Genomic DNA, 27,005 nt, shown 5'->3' with positions numbered 1-27,005 from the left:
GGATGCGTAGACTATAGATCTGACATTCATTTGTCATCCTTAATAATTAATGACAATTATTGTCCTTGTAGCATGTTGATGTATTGAAGCAAGGTGAAGGCGATGAACTGCGTAGCATGTATAATTTGCATTGTACTTGTAATCGTGACCAGTTTTTCAGTTGCTGCTTGAAGCTATAATCTCTTCCTGGAGATAATGAAGCATATCTTTAGCATCGCATTGAAAAAATAGTAGTTTCCTAGCAGTCCTAGGTACGAAGCCTGTTAGCTGGGAGTACGTAAGGTGCAAGTCATCGCTCAATGACAGATATCACATTGAAATGACATACTCTAGAAACCAAATAAATCACATAATGAAGGCTGCTGAAGCGTGTATTTTCGAAATAATACAAGTAATCGTTGCATTAAGTAAGCATTTACCAAATTGTTTTCAGATAACTTTTCTAACTCCACACACTTTTACTTCCGAATTCTCTAGCTGTTCTATCTGTACTCGAGATTTCTACAAGAAACACTAATAACAAAAAGTTCCACACGTAACTCCCACTCTCAAGTACAGAGCCTTCAAATAAACGTTAATCCGTGAATGTGCGGGCGCGCGCGGCGACTGGAAGGAAGCACGCTGTTTGCCGGCAGAGTCGGATATTCATAGCCCCTTAAAGCCTTGGTTTTTCTGAACTGACGCATCCAACGTGCGAGGCGCGAGGTCTGCGTCACACAAATCCGGACTACACGAGAGACAGTGAGTGGTTTCTATAACTGCGAGATGCGAGGTCTGCGCACTTCGCAGCCATAGAAATCACTCACTATCTCTCGTGTAGTCCGGATCTGTGCGAGGCGGGCATCGCACCTCGCACGTCGCATGCGTCAGTTCAGAAAAACCAAGGCTTGAGTGGAGCTCATAAATCATTCATGCGAATTACAATTACAATAACCACCTACCTTTGTCATTGGAGATGTTGGAAATAGAGATGAGAACGATATACCGGTTTTAAGAAATATCGATATTTTCCTTTCGACATATCGATATATCGTTATCGAAATGTTGATTCAGTATATCGTATAATATATCGGTTTTATTATAAATTTATCGTTTTTTTTATTTTGTGGAATTATTATTATCATGAACAACAAAATCCACACTAGACAACTCCGATAATTCCCTGAGAAATGGCGCTAATGAAGGTGGACGGATAATTGGATAATTGTACAACCTTGAAATATCCAATCCAATCCAATCCAATCCAATCAATACCTTGCTCTCATTGGCTCGACCAGAATTCGAATTCAAACTGTTTAATATCTAGTACCAAATTCAAAATGCAACGTGTGCCAACGTGGGACTGAGACGGGAGGTTTATCTGCTACTGTTTTAGTATTAATGTTTTCCAAGGCCGGAACAACTACCACTCTGAAAAGGAACAGTCTGACCTCAAAACGGCTATCAAAACTTTTATTTCTATGTTCTAAAATGGAAAGAGAAACTAGGATTATAACCGGTATGACATTTTGTTTACGGCTAGAATTTCTATGCACAACTTAGTACTGACATTCTGCTTTCTTATTATATACTTTAGTGCGTAAAAATTCTATCCCTATCGTCACCATTGATGTGTGGAATGTTGGAGTGTAACAATGACTTGCAATTGGAACTTACTATGGAATGATTATATCAAATCAATATTGTGAAGTCTGTTAAAACTTGAAACATTCTAAGTACCGGTTACTTACATTTAAAAATGAATAGAAATACTGTTTACATATATTTAAAAATGATTACGTTGTTAGGTAGAAAAGAGCATTATATTTGTATCCTCGATTGAATCCTAGATAAAATTAGAGTAATTGAATCTTGTTCCAGTATCAAATTCTGACCATGTAGAGTTCACTTAACTCGTTCCCATTGTATAATTTACGTTCACCTTAGATCCACCATAATTTCGATTTAGGTTAGGACATTACATAATATGGTATTGAAAATGTATTGTTTATCGTTACAATTTTACATTTATGCTTTTGACTATTATGATATTAATTTCAATTCTAGTAAGAAATATTAAAATATAAGTAAGTTTACTGTAATTAATGTACACCTGAAAATGCAATTCCATTGGTATATTAATTTGCTTATGGAATAGCGATATATCGATAGTCGTTTCGATATAGAATATCGATATATTTTCTTCAATATATATCGATTATCGAAGTTTGGGTTGCAATATATTGCAATAACATTATATCGGTATTTAAATTATTTCCTCCATTCCTAGTTTGAAATGATGTCCTTGTGTTGTCATACGTCTCTCACATCTTTTAATAACATTTGCATTACAACGCATTAGTTCTTCTGAAATTGCTGCAATTTTTCTTCGTACTGTATATTGTCTTTCGTGAAAGAGTAAAATCTCTCAGTAAACCAATTGTTTGAAACAGCATTTACTTCATCGAAGATTACTTACTTGCATCTCGTCATATGCAAATCTTCCGGGACCAAGAAAAAAGTATCCAGCAACAATAACATGTCTGAAGACAGTTTTACTGTCTGGCATTCTGTAAAGGCGAGATCAATTTATTTAGTAAATGTAAGTGTGCGTTTTTGCTTGTCACTCACTTCAGTTTGTTGATAATGAAGCCGCTACCGCCGTAAGCCACAATGTTCTGGAGCAGGGCGCGCACCTTGATGGCTTCTCGGTCACGGTTCACCTCCAAAGCCGGCAACACAAACGGATCAATTGGAGGGACCTGCAGCTTTGGAATGCCTACAACATTAACACAAAGTGTGATTCTCTAGTAATAGTGTATCTATTATTTATTAAAACTTGTCAGATTTTCCATTTAAAATGTATTCAAGGTTTTGTTGAGTATTGAGATGCGAAGACACAGATTTTTATCAACAGTAATCTCACTAGAGGTTTTGATTTATCTAGAGAAAATCAAAACTCGAGTGGGATTTAATTTACTATTTGAAGAAAGTATATAAAGATTAGAAGTAACGAAGTACTCCAATACAATAAAATATTGACTTACGAAAATACAAAACTGTCTTCAAATTTGTACCATCTCAACATTACAAATATTACGTTAGTAGATGGCAGTAGTGTGTTATGATTAGCTGTTTTCTTGTTATCAGTTGTGCCAGCTATGGAATCTTCATTAAACTCTGTGGACGGTTACTGGTCAAGAAGGCTTTGTTGATTCAGTTTCATTTTTATTAAAAGAGTTTCATTCCACTTCAATTATCCCGATCCCAGTAATCAACGACACTTGGCAAATGATTTTCAATAAATCTTAGTATTAAACAATCTCTGACACGTGACTATTCATAATATCATATAGCAGAAGTTATAACACAACCTAAATAATATAAACAAGTGTTAGAAAAGTTTTAATTAGGGATGATGAAATAAACAAGAAAAGTTTTAATTAACGATGATGAAATAAAAAATAAACATGAATAATTTTAAAAGGAACAATTATTGAAAGTACAATTTTCAAATTTGAATGTTTTAGTGGTTGGTGGTTCATTTGATGTTATATTGGACGTGAGGGTAAAAGAAGTGGAACTCGTTGGTGTACGTGGTGTATTCCTCAACTTATTCAGGATTTCCGAGTGGTGCTCTTCATTTATTTGTAAATAGGGTTTCAGGGAAGATGCATAGCTATGACCAGTGATCTTTATTAATTCTTGTTCTTGAATGCCAATGCGACTCATATTTGAAACTGCTGTGCTGTGCATCGACTGGAGTGGTTTGTAATTTTCTGTTTTTTTTTTTTTGCGTCCAGACCAGTGCAGTTTGAAATGTTGGCAAACAAAGAAACAAATGCTAGGGTAGTGATAAAAATAAACAAATGCTAGGGACGCGATAAAATTGTGCGATAAGCAGCCATGATTGGTTGAAAGACGTTCTTTCGTACCGTTTTATTGGTCAAAAGTAGTATGACGTAGTAAAAGTGTAATAGTCAGAGAAATATCTGAATCGGTTATTTTTGAAACCCTTAAGTAATGTGTTAATGTCACATATGTACAGTAATTTTATTGAAACGTATCTGATGAGACGTTTTTGTTTTCATTCCTCTTTGCTAGATTTGCGGAGTGAATGATTGCAATTACACTCACCCCCACAGCTTAGAAATGACCTCAAGGAGCACTGATACTCTTTGCAGGTAGCAACACGTTGAATTTCATATTCTCAAAACTACTAAACGTATCAAAAAACATATTTGACATAACTTGTTCGCATTGACTTGATCTATTACCTCTGTGAATTAATGTAATTGGCTCACTTACATTCTGTATTTGAAAGATCTCTAAATTTTCTAAGTTCTTCAATTCAAAAGGTCTAAAAAAACTAAGTACAAAGGCAATATTCCGATATGCCACTGCTCGTTCAGTGTATCTTGCGCCAATGACTCAATTCCAGACCACCCAAATACCACAACTGAAAGCGCGGGTGGCCTGACTATGATTTTCTGAATGTCACTGTCTGCACATGAATATTAATGCTATGTGGCTTAAGCCTGATACTTTACCTTTGTTAAGCCTCGGCCTCAAGGATTCCACAGAGTTGATGACGCACTGGTCGAATTCGGGATCATTCTTCTTACAAAGTTTCACATAGCTTGCTGTAAGAAAAAAAAATTGATATCATTTCAGTATCTTTTTAAACCGAAGTGAGAAATAAAATCACAAAATTGTAAGACTATGACAAACTATTAATAGGAATTATACTCAAGGCAATGTAGACAATGCATGGAAATTGACACACCATTACCATTACAAAAGTGATAATTGTCCTGTCATGTGCAACGGTTCTCGTGTCAGTGCCGTTTTGCTGTATTTACAGGTAATATTGTCTTAGGGTACGTACACGTTTGAGCAACGATAAATAGAAGAAACGATCTAGCGACGCTTTGGTATTATCAAAGAATCAAGTGTTCATATAGGAACAACGAGGACGCGGGAACCGAACATCTTGATTTACCAGTAGAAGAGATTCTATACATCCACTTAATGAAAGAAGATATATAGAAAATATCAGCTGGTAGGTTCAAGGTTAATATAGCTTAAATATGTACAAAATTGAACCCGTTTCTCATCCCAAAGCTAATATAAATTCATTTTGATGCGATTGGTTCTTGTGATCACATAAAGTATCACGAATAAATACACAACTGATCAATTTATAATATCCATAGTAATTAATTTAATATGGCGAAATAATCATAAGTCTATTAATACTCGGATACATTGATAACCACCGGTCATTATACAGATGAATATTATTTTAAACAGAGATCACATGATCGACAAGAGCGAAGAAAATTGAATTTTTCTTCTTCGTCGCGTTTATCTTGTATCTTCGCTTTTATCGTTACTCCAGTATGCATACCATAATGACAATGCATGCTTCAATTCTCTCTGATATAGCATCGCTGCTTCTTTTAACATTTATCGTCGCTCCAACGTGTACGTATCCTTGTGAATATGGCCGTGACAAATATGCCAGGTATTATCGTTCGGTTTTAACTTCAACTCGCGTTTGTAAACAAAACAGAGTGACCTGTACCTTAGACATAACTGAGTACGTTGTTCACAAAGACATCCATATCTTCTGTATAAGAGAAATTACATACGATATCCTTTGGAATGACATTAAAAAGAGACACTTATGACAACCGGAAGTAACAATTTCATTTTGACACACTTTATTCTTGTCAGTTTGAATTTAGAGTTTTTGCAGTACACAAGCCACACATTTATATTTTAAAACAAAAATGATTGCTGATCATCAGATACATTTTCGAATGCTGAAAAACTTCGAACCACTTCGGCTGAAGCTTTTTGCATCATCAATATATATATATATATATATATATATATATATATATATATGTAAATCGAGTTCAAGTACGGTAGTGTATATTCCTGATCAGGAATAACATTATTAATGTTACACAGAGCACTGTATTAATAGTTTTTGTTCAATATTGTTATAATTTTGTTTTGTACACGTTTTCTTGCTTCATCCTGCACACTATTAAGTTTATGTGCAATATTTTCCATACGTGCAATTTGACTGACTAATTTTTCCCCTAATTTTTTAAGCATTCAATTCAAGAAGGTAGGAATCCATAATTTGATTTAATCTTTTTTACGTCATGGATATATACAACTCAATCGTTCAGTTTCTAATTTTAACAAAATTAGAATTAAATAGCCTATGATATGGAACTCAATAAAGAAAAAACTAAAATTATGGCCTTCTGCGGAAAATACCCTGTGCCTAGCAAAATATGTTCAGATTAAAAAATATTAGAAAGAGTAAATTATTTTAGATATCTCGGATACACATTATCTTTTTTCGATGAAGTAGACATTTCACAGAAAATTTCAAAGTACACCAAAACAATGGGAATAATTAACAACATTATAAAACCTTCCATAGTACAAAGGCATACTAGAATTCGCCTATACAAGACCATGGCGAGACCTGTACTTTGTTACGGCAGTGAGGCATACACAGTGAGGAAGAAAGACAAAAGCAGAATAACAGCTAATGAAATGAAATTTATGCGATATACAGCAGTATATACGAAATGAAATTACAAACGGAATGAAGATGTAATGGAAGAATTACAGCTAGAACCTGTAATTAATCACGTAAAATATTATTGGAACAACTGGACAAATCATCTGCATCTCAAGCGTAGAGATAGAATTCCGAAAGTCATGCTCCACTATCGTCCAAACGGGAAAAGATCTCTCGGTCGTCCGAAGAAGCCTGGATTGAAAATTCGACTGTAAGATCGTAACATGCCATATGGCCTAATACTTTAATAGAAGAAGAAGGCTTAATCTTTTTTAACTTACTTTCCATGGCTGGATCACTCACAGGATTTTGTGACATTCTTATTTAAGCTATGTCGTCACTGTTAAAGGATTTGTTCACGTTCTGAAGATAGCGAACATAGTGGATGTGTGTATTTTCTCCTGAATATTTCTATTTCCCCACAGTTACGAAGACTTTCACTTGGAATATGGTCTGAAAGTCCTTGGCATTTACTCTACCGAAACTTAGAAATAATATTGCAGAAGTACTGTCCGACTATCAGTGTGATCGAACAGTCCTGCAATCTTACATCTGCACGTTTCACCATCTACTATTTAGTCTTTCAATTACCAGATTGCACAATGATCCTTCTAATGCGAGAACAAAGTTATATTCAAATTTTTTTATTCTGTGGATAAAGTCTCTTGAAAGTTTGCTTCTCAATTAAACAATATGCGTATATCGGATTCAATATAAATTGTGTACTGAAATACACAGAAATTTATAATAAGTGGATTTAAATTTGATGGTAAACTTTTCACAACTGAGCTTTGATGCTTTGTGACCTCCAGTAATGAAGAGTGAATTCGGAAAGAAAAGTAGAAATAATTCTTATATCAAGGGGTATAGATATATAGTTCACCTTCGTTATACTCATAAATAAAAATGGAAGCGGTTATACCTTAGAAAAGAGTATAATAATGTTTGGTAAATAGTTACTCCATAATCGGTGGTAAAAAATTTAGTTTCCTTAATGCGAATATTTAAATAAATTATCAGGTAAGGAATTCAATTTCGATAAAGTTGTGTATAAGCATGTGAAATAAATCTTATTTTTGAAATGGTTGTCCAACAAGGAAGTAAATGCGAATCGCAGGTACAATGAGAGATCATTGTCCTTCGTACGCCACTATGAAATATTGGGTTACGGAATTAAGAGACAAACGGAGATCGATGGTGAACATAGTGTTGTTGAAAGACGTGTTTCTCTGGGTATTCCAGAAAATATCGATGTCATGCATGATATGATTTTTGGAATATCGACGAATTGGACTTGAAAGCAAACATTCTGTTGGGGGCAGATAAAAAAGTTAATTTTTTTTCCTTCCACCATGTTAATAATGACAAAAGAAATGTTTATACAAATTTTGGCCACTCTATCACAATTACGAGGCCGTCCAGAAAGTGAATTTCCCTAAGGCCGTTTACAGAAAAAAGCAGAATTGCATAGAAAGATTTATTGAAACAGATATAACAATTGCTGCGCTATTTGTCAACATATCCCCCACTGGAATAGAGACATTTGTCATACCATGGGAACAATTTTTGTATCTTTGTGTCGTAGAAGTCCGCCGCCTAGGATCGGAACTAACATTTGACAGCCGTCTGCACTTCTCTGTCGATCTCTTGATACGACAAATGTCTCAATTCCGGTGAGGAATATGTTAAAAAAATAGCTCAACAATTGCTTTGTCTGTTTCAATAATTTTTTCCAAAGAAATTGTGTTTTCTTTCTGTTAACGGTCCCAGACGAAGTTATTTTTACGGTCCTCGTAATTGCGGTCGAGTGGTCAAAATTTGTATAAGCACTTCTTTTGACATTATAACATTGTGAAAAAAAAATTAACTTTTTTCTCTGCTCCCATCAGAATGTTTCCTTGTTAGAAATATATCATACACTTCGAAAGTTTCCTACAAATGTGCCTTTGGTATAGTACATTATGATCTGAATATGAGAAAATTATGTGCTTAGATCTCTAAATCCTTAAAAGCTAATCATAAACGTCTCAGAGTGATAATTTCCAAGTCGCTTTACGAACGTATTTAAGTAGATTCTTCTAAGTTTTGGGCCGCATTGTAACTATAGACTAAAAATGAATTCATAATTATTATTCAGAAACAAAAGCACTTTGGTTTTCCTCGCCCAAAGACATTTGTCATCTGAAAATGGGCAAAAAATATCCTTGTATAACTTTATTAGCACAAAGACGTAATAATTATGAAATACGAAATTATATATAAATGTAGTTAGCAAGATTAGAATGCTGAAAGGAACATAAGTGTGGAACGAACAGATGGTGGACATTTAAGATCAATAAGAAGAAATTGACTGTTTGGAGTTAAGTTAATAGCGAGAGTAGAAGTGTTATTAGTTTAACAGGCTGTCGGGATTGCATGCTAATTGTAGGTGTATGTAATAGAAAGTTATGGTGAAACCCGTATGCATGAGTTGTGGTACACCACAACTAATATAAATGTTGATGACAAATATCAGCATTACATTACCGTACTTTATTTCTTTAAACTAAACGTTTTCTCGCAATACCCGTCTCACTTTTCAGTTTATTATGCTTAATTAAAAAAAAAAAACGAAACGATTCGTGTAATGATTCTTGAGGTTAAGTGTCGTTGCGTACTTTTGTTTACACGTGAAGTCCATTTAATATCTAACTGAACTTGCTATATTTCATAGTTACCACTGCCGGATAATTTGACTTGTAAGTACTGAGTGTGGACAAAAAACTACTAAGTTAGTACTTAATTAATATTAAGCCTAAACCGCTTTTCCAGTAAGTATGAATGATAAAAAAACTCGCATTTTTGCGAACATCTCTAACTAGATTTTTTTCAGCATTATATTACCGATACTTTCTCTCATAAAAGAGTAAAGGTTATGCACAAAAGTAAAGACTGTGTTTATTTTAATCTCATTTTGTTTCAGAAATTATATTTATACTGAACACGGTGATGTACAGTGAGGTCCGAAAGTCTTTTGTCCCCCTCCCCCTTCTTTGTAAGTTGATGTGCATCCATTTTGAATATGTCATAGCAGATGTGTGACAATGGTTGATACTTCACGTTCCATCTTGTTTAGTGATCCAGAACATCAGTATGGAACCATCATTGTCGCGGCGCAAAATGATGCGGCGCCATGTCCTGTGTGAAATTTCCGCAGCAAAGGCGGTGTGATTTCCCTGAATGCCTCCCTAACAACTTGCTTCAAATCTTCAATTGTCTGGTATCGATGTTTCGAGACATGCTGCTTAATTATTCCCGCGACAACGATAGTGCCCATACTGATGTTCTGGATCTTTAAACAAGCTGGAACATAAAGTATCAACCATTGTCACACATCTGCTATGACATGTTAAAAATGGATGCACATCAACATATAAACAAGGGGGAGGAGGTGACAAGACTTTCAGACCTTTCTGTAGTGTTTAACACGTACGCCTTGTATTCAGGATTTCTGGGTTCGGTCAGAGGGACCGGCCATTTTGACTTGAGTTTCTCGTGGTTTTCCAAGTCTCTCTCAACGGATGCTACGATAATACCCACTTTCTTCTCAAGCGTAGTATCCTTCCTAACATAATTTCGTTGTCATCTTCTCAATTTCGCGATAGACCTGCCATCTTTCAGAGAAATATCGTAACTGACTTGTGTTTTATTGGTTTATTTTACGACAGTTTATCAACTGCTCTGGTTATCTAGCGCCTGAGTGAGATGGAGGTGATAATGCCAGGGGAATGAGTCCAGGATCCAGTGCCGAAAATTACTCAGCTCTTAATGAACTGAGAGAAAACTCCGGATAAAACCTCAACCAGTAATTTGTCCTAACCAAGATTTGAACCCAGTCCTTCTCTTTCACGGCGGCCAGACATGCCGTTTCTCCACAGCGGTGGACTAACTGACTAAGTGTGGTCCCTTGTATCGAGAAAAGACAACAGCAGGAAAGCAGAAACTCCTAAAAAAATGCTATTAGTAAAACGAATTCATCTGGGTAGTTCACAGACAAACTTTTGGTTCAATAACTCTTTCGAGCTGTGTTATAATCGAAAAATTGAACTTTGTTTTTTATTGAGTTTCTGTATCATTGTGTTTCTGCCTGTTATATTGGAAGTGAAAATATCTGACATCCATATATGCTATTGAAACTTACAAATACTGCAGTACTCAGATACAGTCTGTCTATCAGTGTGGTCCAACAATCCTACAATCTTATATCTGTCTATGATTCATCACTGATCAACATCTCTTTCAATTTGCAATCTATGCAGACAGCGGTCTTCAGAGTTGCTGGTTCACGAAATGCGTGGGAATGTCCTCATCGCTTCAAGGTGACGTAGTGCCTACGGAAGTACAATAGGTCGTTAACACACTATGTGTTGACAAACCCAGGGTGGAGATTGCTGAATAAGTGGGCATCCTTTGTAGAAATAATTTATAGCGTGTTTATCCTGACGAAAACAATGTACATGTATGTAGCTATGGATTTCCCATATTGTTCAATGCAGGAAACCTGCAAATCGGTTACAGGAAATAGATCAATTGCAGAAGGTTAATTTGACGCTGGAAATGCGTGAAGGTCGGGAACAAAAGAGACGAGGAGTGTGAACGAAATCACGGTGATATGATCTCGAAAATAAACATGATAATGAAGCATACCGGATTGTGGCCGTTGTGAGATTTTGACAAGCAGCGGACTTATGGACATTACTGGTAATGAATATTGCTTAAAATAACAAACACAAGGCAACCACAAGACGAGGAACACCTCCCTATGCCCTATGCGAAATCTTAGGCCATCCAACAGATTAAAAACCTTTAACGATATTACTTGAGGTACAGAGGAAACTAGTGTCGTGCATTTCAAGCTCAATGGTCGGTTCAAGTTTGGCGAGCGTGACAAGAACCGAAGTCTGCTTTGAAGAAGCGGATCTGTCCAGCTCGCTCAGACTTGCCTCTTGTATTATCTGTGCCTTGAAGTTCGCTGGCTTCTCCTATCCTCCCCAACCAACCCTTCATGCTTTTGGCTGAGTAAGGAAGGATTTTAGAATGAATCTTGTGAAGTTATATTTAGATATAAGGACAGATCATTTTTATTATAAAAATATGATTAATAATAATAATAATAATAATAATAATAATAATAATATTTTTATTTTGGCGAAATTCACAGAAATACACGTACATATAGGTACATCATATTGCTTTAAAAATACATGCCAGTTTTCACTATACCAATTCCCGATAGAAAGTAGCTATAATTACATTTTTCACATAATATTCAAATAACTCAAGTTTCTCGGTAACAATATTTGTGTGATTATACGGATGATGAAAGTATTAGCGACGTGCATTACAGACACTATGTTCGATTCAAGTTAGTCGAGTATGGCAAAGTTCGACATTCGTCAATGTTCGCTCTGCAGAAGAAGGCCTGTCGAGTTTTTTCTACCGTGTAATAAAAATATTCGCTGTCCTCCACTCCTAACCCTTCATATTTTAGCATAGACCTTGCGTTTAGATTTTCATATAGGGTAAGACAAAGTCTGTAATGGCTTGGTTGCCTCTGTCATGTTAGAACATTGCAGGACACTATTTTAAACCGTTTAAAGATTTGAGCCTATATCTTGCGATTAGTTTTTCTTATGGAATAAGATGAAGTTTGTAATGTCTTGGTTTTCTCTGTCATGTTTTAACATTGCACATACTACTCGGTACTTTGAACTTATGCGTTTTTTAATATATTTTGTTTGGTTTATTTATACATATATTTTTGTTAATGTTCATGATATTAATAACAAGAAAAATTACCAATACTCGTTACTTTGCGTAACTTTGCAAGATATGTGTCTGGCATCCTTATGCAGCTAAAGCATAAAGGCGCAGGGAGAGGAGGAACTAAGGAGAAAGGCATAGAACGTGTGTAAAGAAAGGGAGAAATTGAGCAAAAGCAAAGGAAGCTTCGATTCTACAGAGACTCGGCAAACATGAACCGAACATAAGGACTCTTACCGGTTTTCAATGGACTCGATTATTTTAATTTACATGCTTCGCTACCACGTACTGTTGGGAGCAGTTCCAGGTGTGGGGCCTCCTCCCACCCAATCAACCCAGGGGTCCTGAAATGTCGGCGTCAGGTGTTTACGCTCATTGCGGAAAAAATGTGCTGGTGTGCCATCATGCATGAACCACATCTGTAGTCCTTGCTGACATGGCACATACTCCAGCAAGATAGGCAATACGTTAACAAGAAAGTCCTGATAACGAGCCCCAGTTAATCTCTATGGTAGCACGTATGACCCTTAATCTATCGCCAAGAAAGTCTGCCCATACGTTGATTGAGAATCGGTGCTGATGCCTTGTTTCTTCAACTGCATGGGGATTTTCATCATTCCACACATGCTGATTACGAAAATTCACAACACCATCTCTGCTGAACCCTGCTCATATCCGCAACCAAATTTTTCTTTCTAGTATTCCTTGCGACGTATCGGTATTCCATGCCAGGGGTGTCAACTACGGTATGATTATCTGGTAGCCTGCTGTATTTTAGGGTAGAAGAATGCATTGCCATAAATGAACATCACATTGAGCACCTCCTATAAACAAGTGTTCAGATCTCAGAAAGTATGTGTCGTGTAGGATCCATGTTTATTAGACATTTTTTTCTTGTTTTGATGGATACTATCATCTCCTAAAATATTGGATACTTTTTTTAAATACCTTATATAGATTTGATGAAGCCAAAACATTTTCAGTGAGATACACATAAGAGAATAGTTGTCCCTAAAATTTAATTTAAAATAATTCTTTTTCAGTGAATAACTCAAACAAGCAGATTTTCTTCTTCTACTACTTCTGATTATTATTATTATTATTATTATTATTATTATTTATGTTTATACTGTTAACATTATCATCATAATCACTAAATTTTATAAGACGTTAAGTTTTATTGCTATTAACCAAATCTTTCATGTGTCTGAACAACAGAAATTCTATACACAAAGCGGAACTACTAGACTATTGTAACTACGTGACACAAGGTCAGCGCTTGAGTCTGGCCACGCAAGTTCCCGCAGAGCGAAGATAATCCTTTGTTCCCAAGGATTTATGCTCTTAATAATTCATTAGATTGAAACTATCAGTCGTGCTACAGCGAGTGATTCAACTATAATACGAATCCTTATCTTTGAATGCAGGTGTAAGAGCTGAGTAAACATGAAAGAAAGAAGAAATTATGTTTTTTCGCATCCATGGATTATTTCAAACATTTCACCTCCACTTTTTTCTCGTTTACTTCAAAAAGGCAAAGTGGAAAGACAAAAAATTATAATTCACTTGGAAAAAGATACACTAAAACTGGATATAATCTTCGCGATTAATCTTTATTGTGTCAGTTATCGGCGGACGGATAACTCTAGGCACGTATTGTGTTTGTAGACACCGTATCGCAAGAACTCTCGATTTCATGCAGACCCAGCAAGAAGCCTCTCGTTCCAGTCAGGGACAACGAGAGTGAAAGTGGTTTCCATGAAGTCGTTATAATTCTAGACACGTCATCCCCCGTCATGGAGCGTGAACTATAGGTAGTCAACGCAATGGGACCTGCAATTACCGGGAATGAAATCTCACCTCAGGAGACTTTAATGCCTTCTAATATTAGCTAGAATTATCCCCTTATATGTGTGCCTGTGCGTGTAACGTAAGCATGCAACATACAATGTATTGTATTTACTGTATTTTATATAATGTTTTCCGATTATAAATGCATCGAAATCAAAGATAGTGTCTCTCATGTTGTTACCTGTTGTCTCAAGCGGTATCCTTGCTTCTTATTAGTCATGTGATGAGATTTTATTATTTATTTCACTTTCATTTCATTTAGTGTTCTGCCCAAGGGCAAGTATTTCAGTGCAAACCCAGCATTCTCCAATCTTTCTTATTTTCCGACTTCCTCTTTGTTTCCTCATATGATCTATATATCTTAATGTCGTCTAGCATCTGATATCCTCTTCTACACCGAACTCTTCTTCCATTCACCATTCCTTCTAGAGCATCCTTCAGTAGGCAGTTTCTTCTCAGCCAGTGACTCAAACCAATTCATTTTCCTCTTCCTGATCAGTTTCAGCATCATTCTTTCTTCGCCCAGTCTTTTCAACACAGCTTCATTTCTTATTCTGTCTGTCCACTTCACAGGTTCCATTCTTCTCCATATCCACATTTCAAATGCTTCTATTCGCTTCTCTTCATTTCGTCGTAATGCCCCATATTTCTGCACCATACAATGGCACAATCCACACAAAGCATTTCACTAGTCTGTTCCTTAGCTCTTTTTCCAGAGGTTCGCAGATGCTCCTTTTTCTATTAAAAGCTTCCTTGGCCATTGCTATCCTCCTTTTGACTTTCTGGCAGCAGCTCATGTTACTGCTTACGGTACACACCAAGTATTTGAAGCTGTCCACTTGCTGTACTGCCTTATTTAGAATTCGCAAGTTTATCTTCTGAATTTTTCTTCCTATGACCATGCTCTTCGTTTTATTTGCATTTATCTTCATCTCATACTGCTCACAGCTGTTATTTAGCTCCAGTAGCATATCCTTTAGTATCTTCTCTTCTTCATTACTTATGAACAATAAAATTAGTATTAGCTACAAATATTCAGAAGATTATTCGACATAGCCTATATGACATACATAACTTCTTCACGATGAAAGATATTCAATGATAGTAACGTCACAGAGCAAATCCTTAAGATTAAAGGAACAAATTTTTCCTTTGCCATTTTGCGTTATTTCTTTTTTTAGTAGAAAATAGACTTTGTTCTTAGAAAAAATTGCAACATAGCAGTAGATCAGTAGGTCTTGCACACCATCCCTGCAAGAGTGAGGGGAAAAGATGTAAACAAACAGTCTCCTTAAACCTCCTCTCTGCAAAACACTCTACGACCTACTTAAAGCTAAACTCAGGGCTTAGGATGAAGAAGGCGCCTACATTTCGGTAACGGCGTCGCCAAATATCCATTCATTAAAGTGATTTATTAATTATTTACAGTAAATGCAAAAAGTGTACGTACTCTTAGAAAATTCAGATTATAATACACTTTAAGGAGAATCGCAGGATTTGAGAATACAATAACGCATTAATTATGAATAGTGAGTTCTGACGCTCACAGATATGCTGTCTATAAAAACAACAAAAGTAGTACAATATTTGGAAAATGAAATAAAGCTCAATAATGATACATAAGTCGGCACAAAGTGATCGTACACCTGAAGTAATAATATTAAAAGGAGAGGTGGAGGGGGTGGTGTTGCCAGTACTCCTTTGTGTGCCTCTGTGTGTGCAGCAGTGACAGGGAGAGAGCTGCGTCATCAGTGAATGAAGAGCTGGAACGTAAAAATGGGGAGCAACCATAGAGAAACAAGGGAGGAGACAAGAAAAGTTATTATTAAACTGCATAACCAGAGCAAATCGTTACGTGAAATATCAGAACTTGTTGGAAGACCTCGGCCTACCATCCAGTCAATTTATGATAGGTTCTCCGCATCAGAGACTGTGGAAAACAAGCCAAGAACTGGACGACCTAAAGTTCTAACCGAACAAAATGAGCGCGTGATTATTAGGGAAATTAAAAAAAGATCCAAAGATTATTGCAGTAAAGGTTGTCGCAGATCTGGAAAGACGAGGTATGAAAGTTTAAGCCACCACAGCCATGGTTATCATGGTCGCATAGCCCGGAAAAAGTGTTGAGTGAGTAAGAAAAATCGCATAAATGATTAAATTTCGCCAAAGAATACCGAGATTAAGGAATGGAGTATTGGAAAAAAGTAATTATTTCGGACGAAAGCAAATTTAATGTTTTTGGTTCGGATGGGAGAAATATGGTGTGGCGACAAAAGAATACAGAGATGGATCCTCAACACCTTGTGCCTACAGTAAAACATAGAGGCGGGTCAGTGCTAGTTTGGGGGTGTATGAGTGTTTTGGGCGTGGGTAGACTGGATTTTATCAATAGTGTGATGGACCGCAAAAGGTATGTGAACATTTTAAAGCAGAATCTCCATGCTGGTCCTGAAAAGTTGGGTCTTGAAATTACTTTCATTTTCCAGCAAGCTAATGACTCCAAACATACTGCGGAAAACACTCGATTGTGCTGCTCTACAATACTCCAAAACAACATCACACACCCCCTCAGCCACCTGACACTAACGTCATCGAGCATCTTTGGGCTATTCTACAGAAAAACATAAGAAAGCACCATTTCTGAAATAAAGAATGTCTTAAGTGAGCTCTTCAAAAAGAATGGGACTTCATTCATTCCACAACTACAGAAAAATTAGTAGAATCAATGCCACAAAGACTGGAGACAATAATCGCTGAAAAGGGGCAATCCTACAAGGTACTGAAATGCAGTATAGGTTTATAAAGACTTCGTGATAGCAGGTGTACGATAACTTATTGTGTGTATGAAAATAGGAGTGATTTAATTTTGTTAAATATATTACAGAAATTATTAGATTTTTTCACTCTTTGCTACACTCAATAAAATATGTAGAGTTTTCAGTCACAATATTGTTATTTGTAAACATTTCAGGTGTCTCATTTGTCCTCAGAAACTATTTTTACTTACGTTTTGTAGATGTACGAACACTTTGTGCAGTCACTGTAAATGTTAAAATACTCTTGAACCGTAAACGTGACAGAAACATTACGAAATATATTTGATTTAACTGAGAACTAGAAAAGACACCCATAAAATGTGCATTTCTAAACGTCTTTAAAAGGTTACCGGGTAAAATTACTCTCACTTCTTGAAAATATAAGCGCAAAGGAACAAAATGGCAGAGAACTTTTGCGTTCATACTATGTTAAAAATTCAACCCATGAAAGGATTGTCATAGCACATCTTCAAGTCTGTATGTATATGGGAGATTTGTGAAACTTGATAATACATGTGAATAAATTATTAATATCAATCTACGTCTTAGTAAACCTTTTTTGCTAAAATGTTTGATTCGTTTATTGTTCGTAATGATTTGCAGGAAAAAGTAATTATTTATGCGTTACATTTTTTTCGAATATTCTATCATGACATTGTTATTTAAAATGCCATTTTCGTTGCAAGATGGTGTATACTCAATAATAACCAATTATCCCAGACAAGATGTGATATCAGAACCTAGTTCGTAGTGAAAGAACAGGAGTTTACGTTATCTCTGATGGCAGTGGTAATTAATCTAGTTAACCCTAAAAGGATTAAACTCGTATGGATCACTGGACGTAAAGGAATTGCAGAGAATTAAACTGCAGACATAGCTAGAAAAATATCTTTGAAACTATTTGTAGGACCAGAACATCTGAATATCTTAAAAGGACCCGAAGGAATAAAGAATACTGAAGCGATGTACTTCTGCCAAAAGCATGAAACGTGCTAAATCTTTCGTAGGAAGGATATCTTAATCTGTATTCAAGGAACTACTATATTTAAGGAGATCAACTAAGATGGGTTATTAATCTTCTAACATGGCACTGCGCAATAAAATGACACCTGCACAGGGTTGGTATCTTAGAAGATAAATCCAGTAGGATATTAACTCTATGTTGAAACAACACTCAGCTTCTTTGTGACTGAACTCTTAGTTAAGGTTAGATATTGTTACTCCATTCCTTCATAAAACCACTATATTTCATTGAAAACTAGAATAGTTTGAGAACAACGTAACAGTTCAGAAATGGAAGTAGCGCTGAAGGTTAGTGACCAACTTCTTTAATCATAATCGTCAATCATGTATTTAGACTTTCTTGCGTTGCTATCTTGTCAATGGAGGACCAATAGTTCGTCCCTATGGGTGCTATTCATAGACAATTTGCAGCACGCGCTACGAGCGTACTAAGCTAGCCCCTGCTATCGACTGGTTACTTGTACAGAATTCAAATCATATCCTATCGCTAACACTGGTTTATGAATACGAAAAACGCTGATCATCCACCGGAAACCCGCGCTAAAAAGTCTATGAATACGGCCGTTAGGGTTCCATTAAAGTATGATCTTCGGGATTCATTCTTCGTGCATCTTTTGATTATGGTTATACCAATTTTGTTTCATTTGGGTTATCCAATCTTTGAGATTGAAGATACTCAGTTCTGTCCTGATATTTTTATTACGTTGTTTATCCAGGAGGGTTACATCTGCTTACACACGTAAGACCTGCTTCCCACATTGCCCGACCCTTTGCCATAGTACGAGTAAATTTATCCGTGAATGATAAATATGAAATATAGTGAGTTTTGGTGAAATAATAATTACTAATGAGCATTTACTTGATCTAAACCACAGCTGCGAGTTAGTGCCAATCAAATCCAAAGGTCTTCTCGATGGTTTTTATGTTAACAAAATAACCTAACAAAAAAGTTTGTGAGGTTAGTATTGACGAAAAGCTCTTTGCGACTTATATATAGAATTATTTTTAGTTTCAGTTGCGAATTTTCTAAGTTTTAGAATTCTCCCCAATAAAGAAACTGCTGGAAGTCCTACCGGTAAACAGATAAGGAACTGCTGGAATGTCCCTTGCTTTTTATCGTTCGCCTGTTGGAACATTTGTTACGAATGAGTGAGCCACTGAAGAAAGGTTTTAAAGGTTTAGAATAGAAAAGAAGGAATTTATTATCGAGTCTCTCAATAAATTACTAATATACTTTTAATATTTGTGTCGCTTTTAAATGTGGAGTTCCATAAATAGAAAAATACCGGTAATACTAGAATTGATTACAATATGCGTGCAGCTGTGTTACGTAATTCTGTCCAAAGTTAATCACAATAGTAAACCTAAGCATTAAAATGTCTAAATAAAGCCAATGTCTTAGTTTCTGGATTATAAATGTGAGACTTTTTAAAACACTCTGTATAGCGACCTTGTGCCATGCTGATTATTCAAATTAACTTTACAGGGCGTTATACCTGAAAGCTTGATTTGCATAATACGTCACTGTACGTAACAGTCCACACCTGTGGAGTAACGGTCAGCGCGTCTGGCTGCGAAACCAGGTGGCCCGGGTAACTTTCGGTGCTGGACCCCGGACTCATTTCACCGGCATTATCACCTTCATATCATTCAGACGCTAAATAACCGAGATGTTGATACAGCGTCGTAAAATAACCCAATAAAATAAAAAAAATGTACGTAACAGAAAACCACAATTTAAGTCACACAGAGTTAGTGTGCACTCAATGTTGGTTGCTTGACGGTTGTCAGCCCACTTTGATGTCTGTGGATATAGAGGGAAAAATTGGATCGGTGTCGGGTAGAGTTCCCGGGTAGCTCAGTTGGAAGAGAGTTGGTACGTTTAATCAAAGGTCCCGGGTTCGATGCCCGGCCCCGGAACAATTTTTCTCTCGAAATTATTCAAATTAACTTTACAGGGAGTTATACCTGAAAGCTTGATTTGCATAATACACGTCACTGTACGTAACAGAAAACCACAATTTAAGTCACACAGAGTTAGTGTGCACTCAATGTTGGTTGCTTGACGGTTGTCAGCCCACTTTGATGTCTGTGGATATAGAGGGAAAAATTGGATCGGTGTCGGGTAGAGTTCCCGGGTAGCTCAGTTGGGAGAGCGTTGGTATATTTAACCAAAGGTCCCGGGTTCGATGCCCGGCCCCGGAACAATTTTGCTCTCGAAATTATTCGAGTTTTGATATATTTGAAAGTCTAGAGTTGGTTCATAATCTTCATTGAGATGAAAAAAAAAAGATACGGTCTCAATTCTTAGCACCTTGATTTAAATTCTGAAAAAAAAAAGAGTTGTACTTCTGCTGCTGCTGCTGCTGCTGAAGATAGTGATTGCAATAATAATAGTGGTGGTGGTGGTAGTGGTGGTGGTGATGATAATTTTCATAGAACACTTTTACTATGTGGAATTGTCAGGTTTTGTAAGTTAATACAATTTATTATGCATTAGTGAGCAATACAATATTGGTAAATATATAGTCTTGTTTTACATAGGATAACTTATATAATAACTTCGTGAGAATAGGCAAGGTAAAGAAGTCATAGACATCGATAGTTGTAACATTAAATTCTCAAACATTGAGATTGCTACCTCTGGAATAATTTGCATAATATATACATCACTCTAGGTACGTTAACAGAAAACCCCAATTCAAGTCACACAGAGTTTGTATGCACTCAAAGTTGGGTGTCTGGTACCTTGTCAGCCCGCTTGAGTTGTGTGGGTATAAAGGGAAAAATGGGACGGTGTCGGGTGTAGTTCCTGGGTAGCTCAGTCGGTAGGGCATTCGTGCGCTAATATCCGGCCCCGGAACAATTTTTCCCTTGAAATTATTCAAGTCTGTTTCATAGGGAGCTTTACCTGAAAGCCAGATTTGCTACTTCTCGTCTACATGCTTCTAGAAATACAGCGTGTTTTTGATCTAATTAACAGGGACTTTCGGCTACTTAACTCAATACAACATTATTCACAGTTCGATATTTAGATAGTAAGCCCTAAACAACAATTTTGAAATTGAGATATTAAACTGTCAAGTACACATCAGGACATTCTAAAATTATGCTGTATTCTTTATTTACATACAATGGAAGCTCTTAAGTTCTACAGAAATCTAGTTCGACATCCTATAGTTCAACTGCTTACATAGGAGAATTAGACACGCCCCTATAGGGGCACTAAGAAATGGGTTTGCCATTTGAATGGGAATTGGTTCTGTGTCTTGTAGTGATACTTTTGTTAAGGAAAACATAATATTTTATTGATTAGGACATCCATATTGATCACTGATTTTAAATTAATGAACTTTTCTTTTTCTATTTGAGAATTGTGCCGTTTGTGAGACGGAACTGTCGAAACCCACTGTGGTACTAGAAGCGTATACACAAGTCTCGGGGCAGGCAGGAAATGCAAGTACAGTACTGTATTCGTTGATGGATAACCAATAAGAATATGTATTCCTTTCACTTGCCACACCCACTAGCTTTATTGGACTGAACTTTCAATCCTGTTTTGTCGAACTTAGGAGAGTCCACTATATTAGGAACATTGATGTATGTATAAAACTTGAAGTAAAATGAAATCGTGATAACATGTCATGAATATCTAAGGATTAAAATAAAACAATTCACTATCTTCTTATCAAGAAAAACACTAGTGTCTCGTGTGTATTTTTTACCGGGTTTAGGACTTCGGTTACGACATGCATTGTACAGTATTTGGAATAAAACTCTAGGAACTCAAAAAATTCTAATTTCTTCTCGAAATTATTATTGTAATTAGCATACAAATATTTTATTTCATTTTATTTTATTTCATTTATTGTATTCTATAGATCTTACGAGACCACTGAAACTTTAAGATATGGAACAAGCCGAGAGCTATGTTGTTTAAATCGATGTTGGTGTAGGAAAGAAAACTCTCTTTACTGTTAAATATGAAACTTGATACACTCTATGTGCATACTATTTTTTTACTGAATTGATAAATTTAGATGTTCGCGTGGTATGCGGACATAAAATGGCGTTACCAATCGTTGGAATTCCCAAAGAAAGTTGACGTTAGTAGAAATGCAGCAAAGCAGCCCAGCAGCAAGAACTTGTAAGAACGTAGGAAATAAATAACGAACAAGTTGAGAGACTGTGCCACCCGACAGTTTTATCCCATAAAAAGATACTTGTCAGTGGAAAGTGTTTCTTCTGTGTATCTTGATGGTCGTGTTGGGTTCAAATAAAAGCAGTCTACGTAGATTGCAGTAAGATAATTACACAATAACTCTCACTCCTGAGCGCGAAACCCAATTTGTCAGTACTGCTGATCGAAATCCTTTAAATTATGTTCACATATAACACTTCTAACGTGTTGCAATCGCAAATAATTCACATTTTTTTAGTGCCACACATTATTTAGATTAAGAATGTAGGATTATAAGAAAGAGTGTTAGTTAACCTATAAATTACATAAACGACCATGTGGTCCGCTGTGGTCTAATATTATTGAACAAAAACCTGCCGGGCTGGGTTTGATTTTCAACAGTTAAGTTACTTGTCATTCTATGTCAGAGAATGTACCATGGAAACAGAAGTGTAAGTGGTTTTCCACGCTGCCTATGTCGCTCTATTCTCTATTTAATATACCTGGATGTTTTCCACATCATAGTCATGGAAATATTGGGTATATGGGTCATATATAGGCCTATATGGTGAAGCGTAAGTAATGGTGTTATTATTTGAGGCATTTCAAACAAAAAAATATAATACAATTTTGTTCGTTTTTCCTTCCTTTTCGAAATAAAAATTGTTTTAATTAAAAAATTTCACAGTGGTTTTTGGAAAAGCCATTGATTGAATTCCTAAAACAGGGTGGATGGTAACCTCTGCGCCAAAATAAAACTGGTAATAGATCATGAGGAGAGGTTTGAAAAATCTAAATAAAGTTTTTCTGTAACATTCACCGTTTTAGAGGAAATTGTTAAGTTTCTATGAAGCATTTGGCAATATCACGGTTGCTGCAATAACTCTAAGCAAGCGCCGACCACACTTCTTACCTTCCCCTCGCCCTCTGCTGTACTCAGTCGGTAACATGCGACGTGGGCTGCGTTGCAAGATTTATTTAAACGATTTTCGCTATTATTCAATTTAAATTCATGGCTAAACGGTTTAATTTGCATGCTGGCTTCCAGATCTGGAGGTCCCGGTTTCGATTCCCGGGCTGGGCTCTCGGTGAATTTTTCTTGAAGAACAAAAATTACCCGAGTGTCTAGAGTCTGCAAATTTGTATGAATGTGAGAGTGCCGGGTTAATATTTATCAGCCAATCTTCAAAAAAATATTTATATAAAATACAATATATCACGACTGTCGCTGGTCAGTAACCTGAACACAAGTTTCAGCGTCACATTGCTGACAACTAATTCCATCAGTAAGCACAACCATAAAGCACTAATAGATGCTATAGAGTTACCAACAACGGGGAGGGGGTAAGAGACTGGTAACTTAACAACAAAGAAATAATAGCATCATGCATGGCCTCCCTCAACGAATAGTTTTTATTCTACGTATTCTTTTGTCTTTTTCTGGTATACATGGTACACAGATACCAAAACAGAACTCGCTAAACAAGACATACAAACACAAAGCGAATTTCGAACATAAAACTCTTATAAAAAAGTTTTAATTTATTCAGTTACGGACTAGTGCGACACAAAATAATGTATGAACCTTTGGCGAAATTTCATGTTTAAACCTCGGGCCACTTGCACCCTCGGGCCAGAGGCCTTCGAATGCAATTCTATAGCCCTCGCTATAAACATATTCATTTCGTTCTTGATACATAAATTACTATTTCACTATTATCACAGTCACAGAGCTCAATATGTAGAGAATATGCATCCATAGATAGTTGTTAACCACAAGGATCGCTACTATCGCCTCATCACAGACAATGTGTTTTATGTTGATTTCATAACACAAGGACTGACAACATGTATGAACAATAAAATTTTTACCATAATGAACATAACCATAACATATATAACAAATAAAATTTTGTATTCCATAAAAAATAATACATTTATTTTTCAGATGATATTACAAAGAACTATGAGGTGCCATTTGAAAGGATTCTCTATGACGTCATAACTTTGATAACAATAATCGTTGAAATATTTTGAACTTCGAAGAAAAAAAATCCTTCCTAAATATATGATTTGACGTGTCTGAGCATTTTGTCCCAAATTTCCTCATTCAATTTGATTGTAGTTATGCATTACTTTTGAAACACCTTATATTATAAATGTCTAAATAATTTTATGTTATAAATAATAAAATTTAAAGTAATTACATCATATTTCTGAAGTATTCAGATTAACTAGTACCTTAGATAAATTTTAATAATAATCTTTTACAGTACTATATATTATTATTACTATTATAACTTACGTATTTCCATTATTTGTGGACCCGATTGAGCGGAAGGGAAGGTCTTAAGGCCTCAATAGTAGTAATAATAATAATAAATTATTTATTTTATTAGATCTACAATATATAAAACTAAGAAAATGAAGCTTTGGAAGTTCTCTCTTATTTTTTAAGAAAAAGGTTATTTTTGATTAACCGGAAAATATCATCTTCGCAGCAAAATTTGCCTTTATAATAAACCTGTAGAACAGGTCTCATATTTGAAATATTTGAGCTATCATTTGAGCTATGGACAAGAAAAAGATATTTCTACAGAACTGAATTACTTTAACTATGCAATGAATAACATTAATAACATTTTCAAACCTTCTCTTGTCCAAAAACATACTAGAATTAAAGCCTATAAATCATTGGCGTGGCCTGTTGTTATGTATGAAAGTGAAGCTTGGACCATACGTAAATGTGATTAATACAGAATCACTGCCAATGAAATGATGTTTTTAAGAAAAACTGCTAGCTGTACTAGATTAGGTAAGAAGAAAAATTTAGATATTTTGAAAGAATTAAATAGTGACCCAATTTGAGAGAAAATTCAAAATTATAGATATAAATGGAAATATCATATACTCAGGATGCCTAGAACAAGGATAACACGCCAAGCATTAAATTACCGCCGTTTAGGAACAAGATCTTTGGGCCGTCCGCTGAAACGATGGAGTGAGACCGTAACAACCACCAAGCTTAATATGTAATAGTAAGGAGAAGAAGAAGAAGTAGAAGAAGATTATTTTTAATCGTCTGCCTCTACTTTTGTGAGAATTGCAAACCAACAGGAATTCACAATTGATGTATTGGTTGGTCATGTGGTCAGCATGGTGTGACTCCATCACGTAAAAGAAAACACGATGAAATGAAGACAGGGAAAATACTTCCACCACAGTCTAGTATATATAGTCACGAAGCTCAATACGTAGTAAATATGCATTCATAGATAGTTTCTAACCACTAGGATCGCTAATATTGCCTCATTACAGACAATGTGAAATAGTACCGGCACAGTCTATTGTTCCCAGCACCCTCACAACTCAAGCTTCGTGACTGTATATACTAGACTGTGCTTCCACTTCCTTTGGAAAAGAGATAAAAACATGGGACCCGTTTAGTCCCTATGGAAGGCGGATAAATCTACACTTTGCTATCGGGATTTGAACCCGGATCTATGCTAGATTTGTAGCCGAACTTGCTAGGATTTGAGCCATAATATCACTTAGAACATTACCTAAATTAAGCACCTTTCTAAAAAGAAGCGGAATCAATTAAAAGCTCAGAAATTCCATGTTAGTTGCTAGGAAGTAAACTATAGCAAGCAAGATGCGACTCACGTATCTTCCTCGAGTACACCTCTGAGAGGCTGAGGGCCACAACAATGAGCACCACCGCTGCACACCGGACCGTCATGATGTGAAGTTGCGCGTTGTTTAGGCATGATCGAGGATCTCCCGGCTTATATAGCCGCTGACCGCTCAGCCGGTCGGTACTGCAGCTTTCTGCAGCGGAGTTCGGTTGCGTACGCCTTTCTTATGCACTTATTTGTTTTATGCTAGTTCTGATCTCTTTTTGTATCTTCTTCATTGTTTATTGCACCCACTTTCTCTACCGCTTCTGAATCTCTGTTGACAATAATATTTATAATTTCCTATAAAATAATCATCTGATTCAGGAGATGACGCCAAATTCAGGGGCTCCCACTGGTTACTTTTCCAGAGAAACTCTTCCTAGAGAGACAATATGTCGCAAGCGTTTCTCTTTGTTTGTGCACTCGTGATGTGTGTGGCGAATTACAGAGAATAGACGCATATCGAGGAAAGCTATTTGTATGCTCGGTGAAATCGTTTTGTTACATCTCATTTTTATAATATCTCTAATTGTTGGGTAAATTGAAATTATTTTTTGTACTCCTGCCTAAGTTCTTTGGTATATAATGTCGAGTCTCCGGTAAAATACAAGCTGTGCCAAAAGTTAGTACCCATTTCAACAACAGCTGGGTAATTGAAAACAAGCATTGATGAGATTTTAGAAGAAACTAATTCATATCAGAGACTGTGCAGAAAAGTATGTTTGTGTCTCAGATAGTCTTCAGCAGAATGCATCAACGCAGAAGGAAAACAATTCGAAAAGCAGTGAAAAGCAATGGTAGTGATTTTAGGCTCGCTGTGTAGACTATAGCAATACTACATTGAAATAAATTCTATTACTTTTAAATTTACGAAACAGAATTTCGTTTGATCTGGGTACATAATAAATGTAGCATTTATGTCTTTGTTTTAATAAACTAATTATATATAACATATCACTCACAACAAAATAAAGAAAGGTGATTTTTGAGATATGTAAAACGCATGCGTACTATGGACTGAAGTTAAAATTTTGTCTTAAACATTAAAATGACGGGAGGTTTGT

General features: G+C 36.0%; 1 protein-coding gene and 1 non-coding gene across 2 annotated transcripts in view; one reads left to right on the top strand and one right to left on the bottom strand.

Moving 5' to 3' along the window:
• The window catches only part of LOC138699999 (circadian clock-controlled protein daywake-like), a 42,165-nt gene extending 16,099 nt beyond the window's left edge, over nucleotides 1–26,066 (bottom strand). Inside the window, exons 1-3 of the mRNA XM_069826267.1 lie at nucleotides 25,928–26,066; nucleotides 4,530–4,622; nucleotides 2,611–2,758 (exon numbers count right to left, since the gene is read on the bottom strand). Coding sequence (XP_069682368.1) covers nucleotides 2,611–2,758; nucleotides 4,530–4,622; nucleotides 25,928–26,003 — 317 coding nt within the window. The 5' untranslated portion in view covers nucleotides 26,004–26,066. The remainder of the gene's footprint in view (nucleotides 1–2,610; nucleotides 2,759–4,529; nucleotides 4,623–25,927) is intronic.
• TRNAN-AUU (transfer RNA asparagine (anticodon AUU)) lies at nucleotides 20,214–20,286 on the top strand. The gene has a single exon. It is a non-coding gene; the product is annotated as a tRNA-Asn (tRNA).
• Nucleotides 26,067–27,005: the final 939 nt, after the last annotated feature.

The sequence above is a fragment of the Periplaneta americana genome, chromosome 5, assembly GCF_040183065.1.
Source record: "Periplaneta americana isolate PAMFEO1 chromosome 5, P.americana_PAMFEO1_priV1, whole genome shotgun sequence".
NCBI lineage: Eukaryota > Metazoa > Arthropoda > Insecta > Blattodea > Blattidae > Periplaneta > Periplaneta americana.
The sequence above is the reverse complement of the archived record's forward strand: the minus strand, read 5'-3'. Positions and strand labels throughout refer to the sequence as shown.